Here is a 22,681-nt window from a genome sequence, read left to right as displayed (position 1 = left end):
TGAATTGATATCAGATATGATCATGCCTGTAAATTGTGGTAAAACTATGGAAGCAACATTGAATAATGAGAAGCAGGACAAGGTTAATGAAATAAAATTGGAGCAATTTAGTCAGTGACGGAATTTCTTTAAATATGGATTTACTACCACAAACTAAATTTTTCCTGCCAGAGTTTTCCTGCAGTAATGTGATACAGCACAACTACTATGCATCCAGATTTTTTTTAGAAAGTATGGAAAATTCAGCCCCCCTTCAATTTTTCACTTTGTTATTGCAGCTATTTCCTCAAATAAGTTTCTCGTTAATGGACACACAGCACCCCAAAGGAAGATGGCGAGAAATAAGATTCTCTGGTCTGATAACTAAGATAACCAGCATGGAGAAAAGCAAATTTTTGCAGATTTATTAACAAAGAATACATCGCATTGTCCGAAGTTTTCAGACCGTTTGCACAATATTTAGTAGAAGCAGCCTTTGATCTATTACAGCCATGAGTCTTTTGGGGAAAGATGCAGTATTTCACACCTGGCTTTGGCCATTTTCCCTTGCAGATCCTCTCCATTTTTTGGGAGGTAAACATTGGTGTACAACCATTTTTGTGTCTTTCCAGAGATGCTCAATTGGGTTTAACTCAGGGCTCTGACTGGGCCATTTGAGAACAGTCACAGAGTTTTTTGCGGTGTGCTTAGGGTCATTGTTAGGCCTGCAGCGACGCGTCGATGACGTCGACGACTAAAAATAATCCATGTCAAATGCAGTAGTCGATATATCACGCCCACTCACCACATGCACATGGGCGACCAAAACAAAGCAGCATGGATAATAAAAGAGTTGGCAACGAATTTCCTAATCGATTCCTTGTGTCGCGCGACGCGGAGACATTTGATTGTTAAAAAAAAACTTTATTTGAACACACACGGTCTCTCTCGCGCACAGATGCAAGCAGAGTTTGGCGCCTCATAGACAGCGCGGAGCAAAAAAAAAAAAAACGATCGGAGGTAGAGGACTGATACATGGCGGAGGCAGAGAAGAAAGGTTCAACAGCAGGGTCACTACAGAATCCTACTTTTGTTCCACTGTGAAGTGAGGAACATAATGTTCCTGGAGCTGGTGTTTACTCGTTATCCAGCTCGACAAGTTAGCGTTAGCGTGTTAACAACAGTAGTAAAGCAGGGGTGGTATAGTTACTTTGCACTTTGCATTAAAAGACTAAAGACATGTTTTTATTCACTAGCCTTTTTTGGACCATTCATTTTCAATCTGTTGTCATGTATAGATACACTGCAAAGCTTTTCTTACCTAGTAATTTTGTCTAGTTTCCATTCCAACACGCTCGCCTATGAACCAGAAGACCCAGGTTCAAATGCCACTTACTACCATTGTGTCACTGAGCAAGACACTTAACCCTGAGTGTCTCCATGGGGGACTGTCCCCATAACTACTGATTGTAAGTCGCTCTGGATAAGGGCGTCTGATAAACGCTGTAAATGTACATATTAGCTGCAACTAACGATTATTTTAACAATCGATTAATCTGTCGATTATGTTTTTATTAATCGTAGATTCGGATAAAAAAAACTAAAAACAAGAAAAGCATTCATTTCCAACCCTTTATTCAAAAACAGAACCAAAATCTTTTTAGCTGTTATAATAATAATAAAATATAATAAAAATTGACTAAAACGAAAAACATACACATGTATCTTTTACATCTGCCAAATATACTTTTTTTTTTTTTTTATAAAGTGCCATCTGAGCTGCCAGAACGATAAATCATTTATAAAAAAATAAAGAACAATTCAAATCAGAAAATTTAACAGGATTTGTTTGAATGTCAGACCTTGTTCTCTACACTACACTGCAGATGCACACACTCGCAGACACAAACTCTCACACTGACACACACACACATTCTCTCTCTCTCTCTCTCTCTCTCTCTCTCTCTCAAGCTCACTTGAAGCTTATTCATTAAATTATTACCATCAATGTAGTAAGTGCAAGGTTCATTTATACACCACATTTAAACACATCTTAAGATGACCAAGTGCTCTAAAATAACAAATTAAAAAGTACAACACACACAAATATATGTCAATAATAACCTATATGGGACAAAGCACAGAATATACACTGCAAAAAATGCTTTTCTAACTTTAAATCAAGATACATTTACTAGACACATGAAATAGCATAAGAAATTATGTTAAGTGATTGTTTGCTTAAAACAAGCAAAATTATCTGCCAATGGGGTAAGAAAACTAATCTTAATGAGAAATAATCTCAAATTGAAGTTTTAAGCATCACTTAATTTTCTCATGCCATTTTTCTTGTCTAGTAATCTTGATTTAAGATTTTTTAGATATTTGGACTGGAAACAAGACAAAATTACAAGGTAAGAAAAGCTTTTGCAGTGTAGCTAAGCATGACAGCAGATTGAATGGTCCGAAAAAGGCTAGTGAACAAAAACATCTTTAGTCTTTTAATGCAAAGTGCAAAGTAACTATACCACCCCTGCTTTACTACTGTTATTAACGAGCTAACGCTAACTTGTCATGCTTGTCATAGAAGTAAATTTTTTCCAAAAAGCTACTCAAGTAAATATAACTCGTTATTACCATCCTCTGTTTTGATTGTGCATAATTAAAGTAAGTTACAAAGATAAATGAAATAGAGTAAAAGAAGAATAAGGCTTGTTAAATAAAGTTGTAAAAAAAAAAGTTAGCTAGCTATAGTGCAAGAAAAAGGTATAAATGTTCAATGAGACATTAGACAGAGATCACTGGGTAGTGGCTATGGATTCTGCTAAAGTGCATGGTGCAGAGATTGTGCAATGACCAGAGTAGCAGTAACAGATTACAGTAGACAACAGTGAACATTGAGATGGTCTGGTGTGGTGGCACGTCCTCATTTGGCATTCTTATGGCCTGAGGATAAAAACTCCTCCTGAGTCTCTGTGGCCGTGTTTCTTCTGAGTCTGTTGCCTGATTTGAGATGAAAGACTTATTTGGGTGTGACTTCTACTTAACAACTTTGATGGTCCTGCATCTCTTGGAGTAAATGACCTGCAGGGATGGAAGACAAGATTCTGGCAAAAATTAATGCAATTCTGGATAGAAATAAATGTTGTGACTCCATTTCCTTAAAACTCTCCAGTATTCAACCTGATGGCCACAAGGATGCAGGTTCAACACACTAAACCCTCCCATGTCCCTAAAATGAGTGCCAGCTAAGTAGTGTCATCTGTTAAAGAAAGCAAACCTAACATTTAATACATGCACAAATCCTTCCCAAACACGTTTAAGTAAGATGGTAATGGTAATTGACAAGAAATATAAAAAAAAAAAACATCCTGGTTTTTATAAACATTATGTTTAGGGGTTAAGCCCATTAAGAGATAATGTATATGATTTTGGGCTATATAAGAGTTCAATGTTGTTGTTAGGCATTTCATCAATTTCTGTCACTGTTCCAGTGACCTTTCACCTTCCATATGTCTATCATGGCCTGGTCCGAGGCGCACATTCGCAGACATGGTGCTCGGTTGGTTGCCAAGTGCTCGGCAGGCAAGCATGACGAACTGGTGGTGGCCTGTGCCGCTCACAGGAATAATATGTATCAGGAAACCAGGAATCAAGTGACTGGGCAGAGAAGCGAAGGTGTGGGGCATGCTGTTGAGTGGAGCCGAGGCCAGGTATTGGTCGAATCCGAAAGGGCAATCAGCAGGAAAAGAGAGCTGGAATAGAGAAAAGCAGGAAAAGAGAGTAAAAATAAATCAGTCAGTCAAAAAAGCAATTCCTGCAGAGGAGTTGTGATTAGGGCTGCACGATGTGTGGATATATGCGATATGATAAAGGGCACATGCTTGTATATCAATGAAAAGTCGCATGCAAATTATTAAGTGTGAAATGTTTAATTTCAAAGTGAAACATACAAACTACTTATAACAACTTGAAATGCCCAGTGCTTTCAAAATACAATATTCTACAAAATTAAATAATTACAAAAAACTCTTTACATTACTGTCGAACGACAAACCCTGGTAAGGCTAAACAACTTTTTTTATTATATTTGGCCATTATAAAATCCTGTATTATAGTTCTCACTTTAACCAAAACGTTGTTTGGAGGCTGACTTGAACACAGGAATGCATAGCCTATCTTAGCTAAGGTTAGACTTAAAAACGGGATTTTATAATGGCCAAATATATTCAAAACAATTGTCCAGCCTTACCTATGAAATGTAATCCCCCTGGATCTGGTTTGGAGCGTACAGCGGTTTGTACAGCCCCAATCAGCACAAGAGTGAGGCATTTTTATGCCCTTCTCTCCATAGACATGTATATGCTTCACTCCACAGCAGAGCCTATCGCAATATGGCGGCGACGTTGACATACGTCTACCCATATGTCTATGTGAGTCATGAATCTGAGGTCTCCATTGAACCAAATCAAGTCATGTGACCAAACACGTCACATTCAACTGAAGTGAGACTTCAGTCAGCTTGCAAATTTTGAGAAAATGATTGATATGTTTCCGATTCAATCCATGTAATCATTTAAATCGCAGCATTTTGCGTTCATGTAATCGCACAGAACTGACATCGTGATCACGATTGCGATTAGATTAATCATGCAGCACTAGTTGTGATGAACAGGCGCAGTCGAAAACCAGGATGCGGTCCACCAAAACAGGGTAATCCAAAAAGCAAAGTCATACATGGGAAGACAACGCATGAAAACGGCAGTAGCATTGCTCAATGAGGCAATGACAAAGCGGCGTCTTCCTGGTTCTTGTGGTATTGTTGAGAGACATGGATGGAGGCTTGTTCGTGCCTCTCTCATTCTCTCCACTCAGCACGCCCCCAACACACTCACACTGTGTTCTTATACCTTGCTGTCTACCGTGTGGGTCTGAAGGCCGAATAGCTTGAGCCAGCACAGCTAGTGGACAAAATGTTTATTGGAGCTCAACCTTGCAAGGAAAAAATTATTTCAATGAAAAACAAGGGACAGAGAATAAAGAAATGGGAGCAGGGGCTAAGAGCTAAATAAAATAAGAAACATTGTGTGTCTATATATACACACACATAATAAATCAATCGGTTGCATTAAAGTACATATATAAGCATACAAACAATCACATAACTTAATAGCCATTTGGAAATATCAAAATATATGGAAAATTCAGCCTACTATCCACCCTTATTACACACAGCATCCCACATTGACAGAAAAACACAGAATTGTTGATATTTTTGCAGATTTATTAACAAAGAAAAACTGAAATCACATGGTCCTGAGTACTCAGACCCTTTGCTGTGACATTCATGTATTTAACTCGGGAGCTGTCCAATTCTTCTCTTGAGAACCATCTCAAGGATGATCACTATGAACCATCTGACCTCTACAACTAATACAAAATGGAGCAGCACGACTAATCTTCAACCTTCCCAAATTCTCCCCTCTGCTACGTTCCCTCCACTGGCTCCCAGTAGCTGCACGCATCAGGTTCAAAATACTGATGCTGGCCTACAAAGCCAAACATGGAGTAGCCCCATCCTACCTCACAGCCCTTATTACACCTCGCACTGCACCTCGTATACTCCGAGCCTCCATCTCTGAAGGTAAAAGGAAAACATTCATCTAGACTCTTCTCTCGGTGGTGGAATGAACTTCCCCAACAGGTCAGAACAGCTCAGTCACTGAGCACCTTCAAACAACAGCTCAAGACCTTCCTCTTAAGAATATTTAGATTAAATTGTAATTTTCTTGTTGTCGAACTTGTGTACAGAATCTACAACAGAGTGAATAAAATAGATGTATTCATAGTTGGGGTCCTAGTGAACCGGAATTGATCTCTTCATCGATTGTAACTTAAGCACGTTGTAAGTCGCTCTGGATAAGGGCGTCTGCCAAATGCCGTAAATGTAATAGTAAATGTAATGAAGGTGAGTCCAGCTGTGTTTGATTATACTGATTGGACCTGATTAGAAATCCACACCCCTGTCTATATAAGATCTTACAGCTCACAATGCATGTCAGAACAAACGAGAATCATGAGGTCAAAGGAACTGTCTGAAGAGCTCAGAGCCAGAATTGCGTCAAAGCACAGATCTGGCTAAAGCGCATGCTGGCCTCCATAATCCTTAAGTGAAAGATGTTTGGGACAACCAGAACCCTTCCTACAGCTGGCCGTCTGCCCAAACTGAGTTATGAAAGCCTCACATCACATGAAGCTTGCTTAAAAACAGTTTAAAGATAGTGAGAAATAAGATTCTCTGATTACCAAGATACCCAGTATGAAGAAAACCAGGTACTGCTCATCACCTTTCCAATACAGTCCCAACAGTGAAGTATGGTGGTGGCAGCATCGCGCTGTGGGGGTTTTGCAGCTGCAGGGACAGGACGACTGGTTGCAATAGAGGGAATGATGAATGCGGCCAAGTACAGGGATATCCTGGACAAAAACCTCAGTACCTCAGACTGGGCTGAAGGTTTTCCTTCAAACAAGAAAATGACCCTAAGCACACAGCTGAAATAATGAAGGAGTGGCTTCACAACATCTCAAGTGACTGATCTCGAATGGTCCAGCCAGAGCCCTGACTTAAACCCAATTGAGCATCTCTAGAGAGATCCAAAAATGGCTGTACACCAATGTTTAGCATCAAAACTGAAGAGGATCTGCAAGGGAAGATGGCATAAAATCCCCAAATCCAGGTGTGAAAAACGGCATCTTTCCCAAAAAGACTCATGGCTGTAATAGATCATGGGTGCTTCTACTAAATATTGCACAAAAAGTCTGAAAACTTCGGACAATAATTATATTCTTTGGACAATGATACATTCTTTGTTAATAAATCTGCAAAAATGTGGGGAGGAATATCAAAAAAAAAAATGTATGTCACTGACTAAATTGCTCCAATTTTCTGCTTCTCATTATTCAATGTTGCTTCCATAGTTTTACCACAATTTACAGGTGTAATCATGACGTCAACTCAACTATGTCTGTACACTTGCAGGGCTTTTCATAAGATTATTCACATGTAACTTCTGGTGTGTTTTGAAGTTTGATTTAGCTGTAAAACTCTTCCCACACTCCACACACCGGTAGGGCTTCTCTCCAGTATGTATCCTCTGATGAATTTTAAGGCTTGATGCTTGTGTAAAACACTTCCCACACTCCACACACCGGTATGGCTTCTCTCCAGTATGTATCCTCTGGTGTTCTTTAAGCATTGATAGTCCTGGAAAACTCTTCCCACACTCCACACACCGGTATGGCTTCTCTCCAGTATGTATCCTCTGGTGTACTTTAAGGCATGATGCTTGTGTAAAACTCTTCCCACACTCCCCACACTGGTAGGGCTTCTCTCCAGTATGTATCCTCTGGTGTACTTTAAGGTCCGATGCTTGTGTAAAACTCTTCCCACACTCCACACACTGGTAGGGCTTCTCTCCAGTATGGATCCTCTGGTGTATTTTAAGGTCCGTTGCTCGTATAAAGCTCCTCCCACACTCCAGACACCGGTATGGTTTCTCTCCAGTATGTAACCTCTGGTGTATTTTAAGGTCCGATGCTTGTGTAAAACTCTTTCCACACTCAGCACACTGGTAGGGTTTCTCTCCAGTATGTATCTTCTGGTGTATTTTAAGGTGTGATGCTTGTGTAAAACTTTTCCCACACACCACACACTGGTAGGGCTTCTCTCCAGTATGAACCCTCTGGTGTATATGAAGGCGCAATACTCGTCTAAAACACTTCCCACACTCCACACACTGGTAGGGCTTCTCTCCAGTATGTATCCTCTGGTGTGTTTGAAGGTATGATGCTTCTGTAAAACTCTTCCCACACTCCACACACTGGTAGGGTTTCTCTCCAGTATGTATCCTCTGGTGCATTTGAAGGCCTGATGATCGTCTAAAACTCTTCCCACACTCCACACACTGGTAGGGCTTCTCTCCAGTATGTATCCTCTGGTGCATTTTAAAGTTTGATGCATCTCTAAAACTCTTCCCACACTCCACACACTTGTAGGGCTTCTCTCCAGTATGTGTCCTCTGGTGTATTTTAAGGTTTGATGCTTCCCTAAAACTCTTCCCACATTCCACACACTGGTAGTGCTTCTCTCCGGTATGTATCTTCTGATGTATTTTAAGGTGTGATGCTCGTGTAAAACCCTTTCCACACTCTACACACTGGTAGGGCTTCTCTCCAGTATGTATCTTCTGGTGTCTATTAAGGTCCGATGCACGTGTAAAATTCTTCCCACACTCCACACACTGGTAGGGTTTCTCTTCAGAAAGGTTTCTCTGTCGTGTTTCAAGGTTCTTCGTTTGACCGTAGACACACTTGTTGAACTGGTGTGTTTTTTCTTCCGTTTCCTTTTTATATCTTTGATTCGTAAATTTGTTTACAATTTCTGCAAATATAAGAAAATTTGAAGTGAACATTACACTGTTTAAAATATGTTGAAGTAGTTGTGATTGCAATGTAGTTCTATAATGTGTAACAATTGTTTGAAACGAATGTGTGAAGTTAAAAATCAGAAGACATGGAATTGTTTAATGACATCTGGTTATTCCTCTGATTTGGTAATAAGAAATGTATAGTAGATCTGACTTTTCAGATCCATTTAACAACTTTAAAAGACAAATCTAATTACACTTTTGACAAAACCTCATTACATTCTGTACAGCATTGTTGTCAATAATTTCCTGTAAACCTATGGAATCAGATTTGTGGCAAAAATAAGATGTTGAAATGTAAAACAAGAGGTTGGAATTTTGACAACCTTTTTGCTTACAGCTCACTCATTTTCGATCGTGAGACTTTCAATTTAGATTCTCGTTTTTCAGTAACTTCTCTCCCTTTTTACGTTTACCTATATAAAAAACATATTTAGTTGAGCGTGGTGCGCAGTGAACACACTCAGTCTCTCTCACACACTGATGCCTGCAGAGTTCGGCGCCTCAGACTGGGCGAAGCACAAATAAAATAATGCGGAGGTAGAGGAAAGATACAAGGCCATATGGGCCATAATTCACCTGCATTAACACGTGGTGTTACGCTAAAAACACACACAATTAAAAAAAACCACACTCTCAGATTTAGGAACTACAGGAATTACAGGAACTATACTAAATTGGTTCACCTCTTATCTTCAAGACAGGTCTTTCAAAGTATCATGGGGATACTTTCTAGAGTAGGGTTACTCTAAGGTAACCACAGGGGTCCCACAAGGCTTGGTCCTTGGCCCCCTTCTATTCTCAATATACATTCGCTCATTTGGCCACATCATCCAATCACATGGGTTTTCTTATCACTCCTACACTGATGACACCCAGCTCTATTTGTCTTTCCCACCACTATTACAACAAAAATCTTGGCCTGTCTCTCGGACATATCGGCATGGATGTCTGAGCGACACCTCCAATTGTACCTATCCAAAACTGAGATTCTGATCTTTCCGGGCAACAACTCCCCTCAGCAAATCCTCTCAATTTAAATTGGCTCACAACTGTTAACACCTACGGCGTCTTCAAAAAGCCTTGGAGTTTGGATTGAAGACAAACTGAGTCTGAACCATCATTTTGCTGTGATCTCCAGATTAGGCCTTTTCTTTCACAACAGGCTACGCAGCTCCTCGTCCAGGCAATGGTCATCTCTAAACTCAACTATCGTAACTCTCTCCTGACTGGAGCCTCTGCAGTCACCATAAAACCCCTCCAGATGGTCCAAAATGTGTCAGCCTGCCTCATCTTCAATCAGCCGAAACACACCCATGTCACGCCTCTTCTCATCTCTCTCCACTGGCTCCCGTTAGCTGCTCACATCGAGTTCAAATCCTTGATGCTTGCCTATAGGGCTGTAAATGGAAGTACACCCTCTTATATCCACACCCTCTCAGATCTGCAAATGAGATGAGACTAAAATGCCCTCTTCACAGGGTCTCCGATCCCAATCGACTCCTGTTCTCCTTTGTTGTCCCTGGCTGGTGGAACAACTTGCCCTGCTCCATTCGACTAGCCGAGACTACTAACACCTTTAAGAAACATATGAAAATCCCACAGAGTATTTCAAACGAGTCAAACACTGCACAAAATTAAAAAGTTTTGTAACTCAAAATCTATAGAAACGAGAATTGCTGGTGTCTTCCTCTTGTAAGTAGATTTGGATAAAAGCGTCTGCTAAGAAAAGTAAAGTTTTTATGAGGAAAAGGGGCTGTTTTGAGCAACGTTTGGTCTGTGCACATCTGTGCATGTGCGCAAGACAACACCTGCTACGTGGGCTTTTTTTGCATGTGCTTGTAACATGTTTAGTCTGTTCATGGAGGAAAGTCTGGTGAAGCTTACAGAGAAGGAAGATCCACCTGAAAGAACAAGCTCACACTGCTGCTGGGGTCTCCATCACACTCTCTTTATTACGCTCACAGCAGCTCAGTTCCGCCACACCCGGGTAACCCGGACCTGTAACCGCTCTTACTTGAGATGGGGACAGTACACATTCCAAAACGTCATTATTTATATGTACAGGAAATAATAAAAGGGACCACGGGATCATGGACCAGTCTGCTCGGTTCCTCTGCGTAATGGAAAAAAAAAACAAAACCGGGGCAGATCACTAACTCCGCCCACAGTCTATCGCTGTGTAAATTTAAAGAGTACTACGCAAATATGGTTAAAAGCAGAGGGCACATTTTGTTGTGTCACTGTGTGCTGCACTGTTTCACAATGACAATCACTTCACTTCTTGCCTCTGCTTCCCTGCCACATCTACACCATCTAAGCAGCTGTTTTCTGCAGCATGCAACATAAGTGAAGTGATTGTCATTGTGATTCACTGCAGCAGAGCACACAGTGACACAACGAAATGTGTCCTCTGCTTTTAACCATTGTGAAGGAAAATGCAGGTCCAGCAAAAAGCTATTTCAGACTTGCAATATGAGGAGCACAAGGCTTACCTTATATTAAGGTGTCCTTCATCCTTATCTCTGTGGAATGTGTGAGCTCATCTTCTGTGCAGGCACAAGCAAGCACAAGAAAACACTGGCGTTTTTGTTGCGAAATCACCTGACTTGGTATATGCATGTAACTATAACACTTGGTGAGCAGTGGGCAGCCATGACAGGCGCCCGGGGAACAGTGTGTGATGGTGGTTCTTTACTCAGTGGCACCTTGGCTCTCACCTTAGTGTTTTGGGATTCGGCAACCTTCTGATTACGTTTCCGCTTCCTACCCACTAGACCACCACTGCCCCCATAGCATCAAAGAAAAGAGCCAGGAGCATGTGAACACTTTTGCATTGCAATGAAAAGTGTCTGAACAAAGGAAGCGAGGAAGCGAGAAAGAGTGTGTGTGTGTCAGTGTGAGAGTTTGTGAGTGTGTTCATCTGCAAAAGTGTGTGTGTCTGCATCTTATTATTATTATTGATTAATCAACAAAGTCAAACAAAGTCAGTCAGTTCAAAGCGACAATTTTTTTCATAAATGCAAGTGTTGTGTAAAACCACATGTTAAAATGCAGGCGAATTTGGCCCATGTGGCCCTGTATCTTTCCTCTACCGCTGCGTTATTTATTTTATTTATTTTTTGCTCTGCCCTGTCTATGAGGCGCCGAACTCCGCAGGAAAGAGAGCCCAAGTTTGTTCACTCCGCTTCGTGCTCAACTAAAGACACAACAAATCGATTATTAAATTCTTTTAGCAATAGATTTTTATTGATTTAATCGATGCGTTGTTGCAGCTCTACTAATGTCCAAATCACTTTAACGCCCTCCAATCATTTTAACTCCACTCACCAGAATAATCTTCATCATCCGACTCTTTCTTGATATGAATTGCTGTTGGTTCCAGTGTTTCACCACAGTTCAGAGATGTGATGGTATCTGATGATATTTCTGGTTTAACATCTGTGCTGTTCTGGTCTACACTCCACAGATCAGTAGGAAACAGATCCATCTTGAGACCTTGGAATGAAGCAGAACATGTTGTAATTATACTACAATTACCTACCCAACAACAACCAAATTCTAGAATTATTCTAGACAGAAATATATTCTTTGACAAAAATGCATGGAAAATATAATAAAACCGACAAAGCAGGTTTGTGAGAATACATAAAGACACACAGTCACCTTTAGAAATGTTTCCCCGGAGATTCCTCAGTTACAGCTAATCTCAAGCAGAGTGTCTTTATATAAACGTGATTGTGGGGAAGTGGGTCTGGACAACGAACAGTGAAGAATTAAAAGTGAGAATGATCCCAGACATCAGTCTGAATGCGTATTTAGCTGCTATTTAGCGTAACTGTATCTGTGATAATGTGTAGAAAGGAGAATCACGCACAGAAAACACAGGACTATTTCCCGGGAAGCTGCAGCTCTCGCTGGGTCTACTTGCTCTCTTATCTCAACTTTTTACCCCCAAGGAATGCGGCGGCGCCACTTACTGGTGCGGAGTGTCACTGCAGGTCGGTCTTCCTACACTTGTGTGTAGTCGGGTGACGTCATATAAGAGAAACGTGGTTATTTGGAAAGTTCGTTGCATTACGGCCGTTGTCTCTTTAAGAGCCGTCAGCGCCTAATATTGCCGAGAAAAGGTCTGGAATTTACTTTCTTTTTTATTTCGCCGTGATTAATTGCAACCTGCAGCAGGCCCGGGTTCTGAGGTGGAATTTCCGAATTTCCTTCTCGCTGTCGCCACTACCATGTTTGGGCTGTTTCAGGTGCACTACAGTTAACAGGTGTTGCGGGAAATTCTGTTCCCCCATGTTCCCCCTGGCGCGCGCTGATTTCACATCATGACGTCACACGCTACTGCAACGTTAGGCGACTTCTCTCTACTTAGACGTTTTCGCTGCTTTTTTAATGTCTTTACTTGAAGCGTCTTTCATTTTTACAGATATTATTCGAAACGATTGAAGTCACCGGAATAGATATGCAGTAGTCTACTTGTAAAAGTATATTACGAGTGACTGTTTCCTGTATTCACGTGTAATTATGTACCCGAGTGATTTCCAGATATGTCACATATCTAGTTTAGTGGAAGGAGAATGGAGAATAGAATACACACACACAGCAATATATTGCATGTATATACAGATATTTTAAATACTCTCATCCACTGTTTTCTCAGACTAGTATAGCGAACTCCTTATATTACATAGTTGGCATATTCTCTATGATATTTAGTTTTGCTGCTCATTTTCTGCAATGACTATATAAATTTCCAACTTGTGGGACTAATAAATGATAATCTCATTTTGTCTGACGTCTGGTCACCCTACCTAAAAACTAGGGGGAACAATTTTGCCAGGTACCCAGGATGTAACTGTCCCTCCACCAATAAAACATAATGTAATTATGTACCTGGGTGATTTTCAGACATCTCACATACATATTTGACCAAAAAAGTGTGGGTGAACATATATCTTTACTTGACATTGCATGAGCCAAAGGTATAAGTACACATTCCTTATTGTATGTCTGGTAATAAACAATTAGAAATTTTGTTAGTGAAACAAATGAAAATAATTTTACATTATTAATAAGCTTAGATCACAAACAAAGGGCTTTTTCCAAATCACACACACAATAGTAAAAAATGTAATTAATAAAGAATTTTCTAACACTTTTGTATTCCTGTTCGTAAAGCTACTCATAGAAGTACATTTTTTCCAAAAACCTACTCAAGTAAATATAACTCGTTACTACCTTCCTCTGTGAGACACCCTGTTTTGATTGTGCATAATTAAAGTAATAGTTATAAAGATAAATGAAATAGAATAAAAGAAGAAGAAGCAATGAACAATGTAGCAGTGAAAGATTACAGTAGAAAATGGTTAACATTGAAACATTGAGGTGGCACGTTCTCGTTCAGCATCCTGTGCATAAAAACTCCTCTTTAGTCTATCGGTTCTGGTCTTTTGCCTGATTTTGCTATTGAAAAAATATTTTTATTTGGGTGTGACTTGGGTTGTCTTGCATCTCTTGGAGTAAATGACCTGCAGGGACGGAAGAGGTGACCTGCAGCAGCGTTATGCCCTAAACTTTCTCAGGTGGTACAGGTGCTGTTTTGCTTTTTTGGCCTGAACCTTGATGTGTTCAGATCACATCAGGTCCTCCAAGATGTGGACACCCAGGTAGTTGAAGCTGCTCACCCTCTCGACTCCCCCAGCCGGAGGTAGTTTTCCTGGCACCACAATGTGAGGGTGGCGGTATAGGGTTTGGTTACCATCTGGGGTTGACTACTCAGTTGATTAGTTCAAAGGTTAACAAACCCCGAGACTGACACTCCCCTTTATAAGCCTACGCACAATATTGAGATGCGACAGCATTTTTTTTTATGAAAAATGTATCAGTATACACCGTTATCTGTTAATAAATACCTGCTGGCCACGGTCTGTCATAAAAACCTCACTCAAATACCTGCTGGCCAATGAGGCAAAGCCCCGTCCACACGATAGAATTGTGGCAAAAATCCAACCAAATTCTCAGGCGAAAATGAAAAAAGAGCAAGATGTAAATGAAAAATGTATGTTGTCAAAATTCTAACATCTCGTTGTTATCAATGTTGCATCTTCATTTGATATTAGGTAGGTTTTGTTTCAATATTTTGCAACAAATCCATATTAATGTTCCATATTAATGATGAATGATTCCATATTAATTCTGAAACAGATTTCCTGGCTGTAAGCCTCGCTGAACTACACGGGTACTGCAGCCCGCTGAGCAGAATCCAATGGTGTAATCACTATTCTTCACCATTACTTGAGAATGGCACGTATGTTGTCGTATGGATTTGCAGACATGATTCAAACCTTCCAGGTTAAACACGTTCCAGGTGAGCTCGATGGTCATACGTGGATTTTACAGGCAACGGGTGACTTTCAGTCCAATCCCCTGTCTTCTTGCTGGGAAGGCATGTGCAATGTGAACAACAACAAATGTGCACACAAGCAAAAGATTTAATGCTGGAGAATAAATAAAACAGAGAAAATGAAAAAATGATTTTTTTTTTTTGGTTGTTTTTTTATGTTTTGGCGACGCCTGCCGGCGGAACCGCGTCACTACAGTCGGCTGAACGGCGCTTAAGGTGGAACGGAACAATTCGAATAAAGAGCCGCGAATCAGGCGCCGAATTCCGCGGCGTCAGCGACGCGCATTTGTTTCCAGGGCTGCGGGTGGAGGATCACGTACCCGCCCCTTCAGCCCCAGGGACTCCGCCATCCTCGCCTCGTCCCCGCCACCTGGCCACCTGCGCTCCGGATCGTCGCGGTTCGCCTGCTGCGGGGAGGGGCGTGTTGGCTGCGAGGGGACCGCGGCGAGAGGGGGGAGCGTCCCGGATGATGCCGTGCGGCTCGGAGACCTACGCGCCCCCGCGGGTACCCACAGCGCCAGCATGTCCCCGGCATCGGCCGTGACGGCCGGCGAGAGCAGCGCCACCGGCGCCCCCGAGGACGAGGCGGAGTGCCGCCGGGAGGAGGTGAGCGACACGCGGCATCTACCCGGCCATGCTTCCCCCTCCAGGCCATCGGTCCGATCGACAGCCTCCTCTCGGCTGATGGCGTCTGAGCAGGTGTGAACGTCGATCGGAGCTCCAGGCCGCAGGAATCGTGGCGAGATGCTCAGAAACGTACAGGAATATGCAGCAAATGAGTGCTGTGTATGCATTCTATTGTACAAAATGTGTGTGTGTGTGTGTGTGTGTGTGTGTGTGTGCGTGCACATCCAGGAGTGAAAGCCATATGGACGTAAGCGACATGTTGCCAATTTTACAGGAGAAGGGGGGGATGCCATTTTTCATTTATAATAAATCACACTTCGCATAGTAATGGATGGCAACATTTTTTTTTTTTTACAGTTTTCTACACTTCACCTTCTTCATAGACACACCAGCTTCGGTGTCAAGTCTTTTTTTTTTTTATATTATTTCTACTAACTCTAAAGCTGTTCAGCATTTTAGATTTCACCATTGCCCGTGTTGTTCTAGCCAACGTTCTCCATAATCGAGCGGTGCTCCGTTCTGAGTGCCCTTGAGAAGTGTTTGAAATGTCATGAAATAGCGAGTAGGCTCATATTTTTACACACACTACCAGTCAAAAGTTAGGACGCAGCTGATTTACGGGTCTTGGGGTTTTTTTTTTTTACATTATAGAAAAAACCTGAAGACACATGACTCTGAACTAACGCGTGAGGTCGTGTAATAAACCAAAAAACGTGCGTCTCTCCTTTGCCGTCTCCTCTTGGCTTCTCTCCACCACCTTAAGTTGGACAACGGGGACAGTTTCCAACAGTCCTGAAGGTTTCACTCGCGTTAATGAGCTTTTGATGACGACAACAGTGAACAAAGCAGCCGTGAAGGTAAACGGAGGAGAAAACGGATTCATCAAACATACCTCGCTTCCTCCCGATACAACAAATTACTTTGGCGTCTTCATCCTAGTCTCCATAACCGCCACGGGGTAGGGGCGTCCAGACTTTTGACTGGTAGTGTGCTTTGTTTAGGGAACCGTGAGGTGAAGTTGAGGTGACCCATTCACAATATCTTGTACCACGGCCTAAAACTATGGCCTACCTACATGCTTTTTTCTTCTTCTAAGAATCGATATTAATCAATATTCCACTTTATGTGGAAAGTGTGGCCTTGGTTTGCTACCGTATTTATTATATAGCGAGTGTGTTGGAAAGAGCCTTCAGTGGTGTGTTGTGAGCTCTGAACTGATACTGCAACTCGAGAGGATCTCGAATCTATTGATCGAGCGGGATAGGTCCCTCCACCCTCCCACTGCCTCTCGTGTGGTCACATTGGGGGTGGGCTTGGGGTCGCCCCGTGTGACGAGGCGGCGGAGATAATTACGGAAAAAATGGGCATCTATTATTCAACGCCTGCTGCCGCGTTAAAAGCGTGGCACAGCGGCGCAGCATCGAGTCAAATAAACAAACTGACGGCTGGGAACTAGAGCGCACTGCCTGCGACACAGATGATAAATAATATTAATATGATATAAAAGATGGTGACCCCTGGTATCATCTGATAATCGTTATGGTAGCGATGAAGTCAATTGTCCAGTTCCGCAGGCTGAAATAGTTCTGTAACTGTGTCAGGGCCGTTGCTGCATGGTTCTCCGAGGTCCTTTGATTTAAACCGCGAGAGTTTTGTGGAACGTGTGCATTTCAGATTGGAAATCACTGGCGTGCAGATATTATTCGACTAATCTGGCTATAATCTGAAATGGATCTGAAAGGAGATTCAATTATCATGCTGGCACGGTGGGAAATATTTGATTATGACAAATGAAGTCGCCCAGCTCGCAAGCTCATGCATAAGGCATGCTGAAGCACTTAGAGCACCAAACTGATTAATATTTCAGAAGTGGAGAAGTGTATTTGTGCTCAGATGAGAAGTTTGGTGCAAGCCCACAATCACCAGTAGTGAAAACATAAAGAAAACATAAAATATAAAAGATAATATTGAGAATGAGATCATTTACATTACTACTGCATCTAAAAAAAAGATTTTAAAAGGTAACTCTTCAGCCCAACCAAGTACTGTCTGTATAAATACAATTCAGGTTGATTTTTGGTTGGTATTAGGTAATATTTTAATATTTATTAGATATTTAGAATTTTGATCCATAATAATCAATATAGAAATATAATCCATAATATGGGGGAATGTCTGGTGCTTCTCCAACACTCATTTACTCTCTTGCTATTGGTAGGGGATGTAGAAAATTCGGAACTAGGTGCTAAGACTCTATTGGTGGTTCCAAAAGGGGGCGTGGCTTATGGAGACCTAGGAATAGATTTTATGTTAATTGAAAGTGAAGTGATTGTCATTGTAAGACACTGCAGCACAGCACACGGTGACACAACGACATATGTCCTCTGCATTTAACTATCACCCTTGGTGAGCAGTGGGCAGCCATGACAGGTGCCCAGTGAGCAGTGTGTGGGGACGGTGCCTTGCTCAGTGGATCCTCAGTGGCACATTGGCAAATTGGGGTTTGCACATTGGCAAATCGCAACCTTCTGATTGCGGGGCCGTTCCCTTAACCGCTAGGCCACCACTGACCCCATATTCCTCATATAGAAACAGCAGTTTACATATGAAGGCTAACAACTGACCCTAAGGACGATGGGAGACACACTCTGCACAGTTCAAAGGGCATGAAGTAGCAAATTAGCATGCTAACGCTATCATTTTGTCTCTCTGTGCTGCAGCAACGGCCGGTGAAGCAGTCCCTGAGTAAGTCCTTGTGTCGGGAGTCTCACTGGAAATGCCTCATCCTGTCCCTACTCATGTACGGCTGCGTTGGCGCCATGGTCTGGTGCCATGTCACCAAGGTCACGCGGCTCACCTTCGACAGGAAGTCCATGATTTACCACGACAGCATCTGCGCCAACGGCTACATCTACATCCCGCTGGCCTTCCTGGTCATGCTCTACGTTGTCTACCTGGTGGAGTGCTGGCACTGCTACACCCACAACGAGCTGCAGTACAAGGTGGACGTGGAAAGCGTGATGGAGCGCGTCCAGCGGATGCAGCAGGCCACTCCCTGCATTTGGTGGAAGGCCATCAGCTACCACTACGTGCGGCGGACCCGCCAAGTTACGCGCTACCGCAATGGCGACGCCTACACCTCCACCCAGGTGTACCACGAGAGGGTCAACACACATGTGGCTGAGGCTGAGTTTGACTACGCCAACTGCGGGGTCAAGGACATCTCCAAGAACCTGCTCGGCCTTGAGGGCTTCCCCATTACAAGGCTGAGGTTCACCAAGTGCTTTAGCTTCGCCAACGTGGAGTCGGAGAATTCGTACCTGACGCAGCGCGCCCGATTCTTCACGGACAACGAGGGCCTGGACGACTACATGGAGGCCCGGGAAGGGATGCACCTGAAGAACGTTGATTTTAAGGAGTACATGGTAGCCTTCTCAGACCCAGACCGGCTGCCCTGGTACGCCTCCCACTGTGTCTTCTGGGTGGCAGCCGCGCTCACGCTGTCCTGGCCCCTGAGGGTACTATCCGAGTACTACACCGCGTGCGCCCACTACCACGTGGAGAAGCTGTTCGGCTTCGACTACGTGCCGGTCACGCCCACTGACGAGCGCCCGTACTGCCGGCACATCCCGCGGGTCAACACCATCGACAGCACCGAGCTGGAGTGGCACATCCGCTCCAACCAGCAGCTGGTGCCCAGTTACTCGGAGGCGGTGCTCATGGACCTGGCCCAGCTGTCTGCCTGCAACGGCTACTCGTCCTGCGCCGCCACCAGCGGTGGCTACCGGCAGAACTGCGAGCGCTGCCACCGGGCCATCAGCAGCTCCTCGATTTTCTCGCGGAGCGCCCTGAGCATCTGCGCCAATGGCGGCAGCCCGCGGATCCCCTTCAGCGCCAGTCGCTTCTCCTTGGGACGACTGTACGGCTCGCGCCGCAGCTGCCTGTGGAGGAGCCACAGTGGAGGCAGCTTCAACGAGCCAAGCTGCCCCACCGAGAGCACCCACTGCCTGTCCAGCCAACCTGCCCGGCAGGACGAGGTGCTGCCTCAGCCGCCGGACTACCAGGACGCGCTCTGCTTCCCCGTGCTCATCGTGCACCGCAACGAGGGCTGCATGAACCACGACCACCGCTCGCTGCATCGCAACGGATCCTGCGTGGAGACCTCGTTGTGACCCCTTGAAAGCTGAGACGCTGGACGTGGGAGGCGAACCGCCCCAGGCTCGCTCGACGAATGTACGGTTTGAGGATAAACACTCTTTACTTTGATGATGGAGGAATGTTTCAGCCTCCCCGAGGGAGGGATGCTACTTTGACGAGAACATCAAAACTGGGCTTCACTGAGAGATCTCATGGTAGCAAGAAAAGAGCAATACAGAACCTCCGGTGGATTCTAGTTCCAGTTATAATACAAGCCGATGGTCAAATGCGACATTTACTGCACCAACCAGTTATCTGTCTCGGTCAGGTAATCCATTCAGAACACTTGCATATTAGGGCTGTCAAATTTAAACAGTTAGAGGTTACTTTTAAATATTTAACGTGTTAAAATAAATGAACGTTTTGTTTTCTGTACACTCGCATGCTGCGCAGGGATCAATCGTAATTTCTCACTAGGGACAATATTAACCACTTAGCCTGCAATAAACCCAACTGACTGGCCAATATGTTAGAGTATTTAGGGAATTTGATTGGCTTCCCCATGCTTGAAGAGTCTGCCAGAAGCTGTAAAAAAGTGACCGACCCACAATTCAGTTTGGTTCCATTTTTTTTTTTAGATTGATTGACAGCCCTGTTATAGATCATAAATTACATGCACAGTGATCATTAGAGGTATCAGTAATATTTCAAACTTGACGGCCATTTTCAAAACGGAGTCACTGTTGTCTGTTACGATTCTGCTTTTCTGTATTGAGGCAGGATAAATTAACGTTGAACAATGTTCCCCATCACTATTTCTGTGGCTAGCAGTGGCACTCAAGCCATTTTTCCTCTAGTGGTTCATGAAGAAAGTAACATCTGAAATGAACAGCTGGTATATGGCTGCAAATAGGGGGAAGGAGTGAAGAGGCAGGACCATTTCACACGAAAACCACCACATGCAATAAGCATTCAGAAGGGCGTCGCTGCGACGGGTCTTGACTCGTGCCCTGTAATTACTTAATATCTTCAGCAACACATACAAGGGGACGCATCTTAACAATACAAGTTCATGGGTGTCACATATTCATGTAGGATGTTATAAATCCTGCCTCTACGCGTTCCACCTTTTCGTAGCACTACCTCTTTATTTTTTTTGTCATTTAAGTGCCTGATGCTCATCACTCACATGGCCTCCAGATGCTCTTATTTCTGATACTGTTTACAACTGATTAATCTTTAATATTTATGACTTTAACATTTTTTTTTTCGGGGGTAGTTAAATGCCACACTAGCAAACACACCCAAGACCCCCCGCTGCTGTTCTGGCTCTGTCGAGGGAAATAAAAGGTGCATGAGCGAGGCGGGGAGGGGGGGAGGGAGCAGGACCGCAGCGACATCAGAGAGGCCAAAAATAAACACGCACTCTATTTCAGATGCTGACGCCAGATGAAAGTGTTTGCGGGACGGCTGTTGTAAAATGACCAAAATCACTACAAAACCATTCCACTTTGTGAATATTTAACAGCATTTCTCAGTCAAAATTAAGCACGATGTTCTACAGATTCTCCCCCCATTGTCTGATTGTGGAGAGAGATACCCTAAAGTCTGCCTGTGTTTAACATCCCGATCTGGGCACGGATAAGCCAACTTCCAGCGTTGAGATGGGACAAAAATGGCCCGAGCACTTCCTGTGACCTTATAGGTGACCTTCGCACAACCCCGGTCTCACTACGAGCCCCAGACGCATGGCTGCCCACCAACACACACATACTGCTATGTAAATGAACGACACACACACACCTCTTCAGTTCACAGCTATGCAAGACCCAGTGAGTCTCAGGTGTCCATTTCTCCTCACCATTTCGCCCACCTACTGATCAGACAGGACATTGGGGTCTCGCTGGCGCCGAGTCGGTGATCGAGTCTGCTCCGAACGGATTTTCTAGCTCTGCTTTATCAGGGCCTATGGGTCTGTGGATAATTATGTAAGAAATGAATGTTACACACGATATTTAATGAAATAATCCGCATTGTAAACTGCATAACGTTCCCCACACAGACACATTTCTGCAGTTCTGTACGTACAACATGAGCTTCATCTTGATAAAACAACACAGACGTTTAGATCACATGGATGTCTAGCACAGTGGGTGTTCATTACCGACTGCTTTTATAACCTTCTTTTTTTTTTACATCCATTCCTGTATATTGCCGGACGTCCTGATTTTTTTTTTTAATATACTGTACATATGTTATCGCCTTGAGTCTTATGTGTACTGTTGAATGTGCCACAAAAGAACAGCGCATAAAACAAAAGTCTCCTATGCCGAAATGCGCTTTTGCCACAGCAGAAAGGACGAGATAAAGCTGTACAGATGTGTGTAGAGGTGAAACATAGCGCTTTTGAAACGCTCACCTTTTCAGAGTTTAGTCACTATCAACTGGTCTGACAGGAGTGGCACAGTTGGAATAATGACCTCTTGTCATTCAAAAAACTGGATGAAGCAGGCGACCGAGCGGTTGAGGTCCTCTTCTGTTTTCTGACAGTGTTTATTAGTCGCGTAAAGCTGGGACCGGGGCTAAGGTCAGAAAAACTTTTCTACTTCTCCCCTCGTGGAGATTGCCGAATTCCTGTAACGTCCATTTTGTACTGCGTAGGTTAGGTGTTTCACTAGTCTGTGCACAATATTCAGATTGTTCAGTAATAAAGGTGTTCAAATAAAAAAAAAAATGCTTCCGTAGGTCTGTTCATGTTGCCCTTTAAACACACCATGCACCATGTAAAGTAGTTTACCCATTAATATACTGTGGTATTCAGAGCATTAAGGCATTAAACCCGTGCACAGCAAAAAAATTGTGAAAATGGTCATTTGCTTTGGTCATTTAATTAAGAATGATATATAACTGAAGACACATGACAGAAGTTGTAGATGGTTCCTTTTTTACTTTTCTAATAATCTGAGGTACTGACCAAATCATGGCCAAAATATTTCCCTTTAGGCATAATGAACATAGAAGAAATGAAGGTTTACTTTGTTAA

At 43.1% G+C, this 22,681-nt stretch overlaps 2 protein-coding genes across 2 annotated transcripts in view; one reads left to right on the top strand and one right to left on the bottom strand.

The window, feature by feature from the left end:
- The window catches only part of LOC114803388 (uncharacterized), an 80,848-nt gene extending 68,444 nt beyond the window's left edge, over positions 1-12,404 (bottom strand). Inside the window, 4 exon segments of the mRNA XM_029002916.1 lie at positions 7,041-8,419; positions 11,796-11,963; positions 12,132-12,219; positions 12,343-12,404. Of these exon segments, the coding sequence (XP_028858749.1) occupies positions 7,041-8,419; positions 11,796-11,955 (1,539 nt within the window). The 5' untranslated portion in view covers positions 11,956-11,963; positions 12,132-12,219; positions 12,343-12,404.
- Positions 12,405-15,103: 2,699 nt separating this feature from the next.
- tmem151ba (transmembrane protein 151Ba) lies at positions 15,104-22,215 on the top strand. The gene is made up of 2 exons (XM_029002986.1): positions 15,104-15,480; positions 18,222-22,215. The coding sequence occupies exons 1-2, from the start codon at positions 15,397-15,399 to the stop codon at positions 19,671-19,673; spliced, it is 1,536 nt and encodes a 511-aa protein (XP_028858819.1). The 5' UTR covers positions 15,104-15,396; the 3' UTR covers positions 19,674-22,215.
- The last annotated feature ends 466 nt before the right edge of the window (positions 22,216-22,681 follow it).

This window comes from Denticeps clupeoides, chromosome 14 (genome assembly GCF_900700375.1).
Source record: "Denticeps clupeoides chromosome 14, fDenClu1.1, whole genome shotgun sequence".
In the NCBI taxonomy this organism is placed as follows: domain Eukaryota; kingdom Metazoa; phylum Chordata; class Actinopteri; order Clupeiformes; family Denticipitidae; genus Denticeps; species Denticeps clupeoides.
This window is presented reverse-complemented; position numbering and strand designations above follow the sequence as displayed.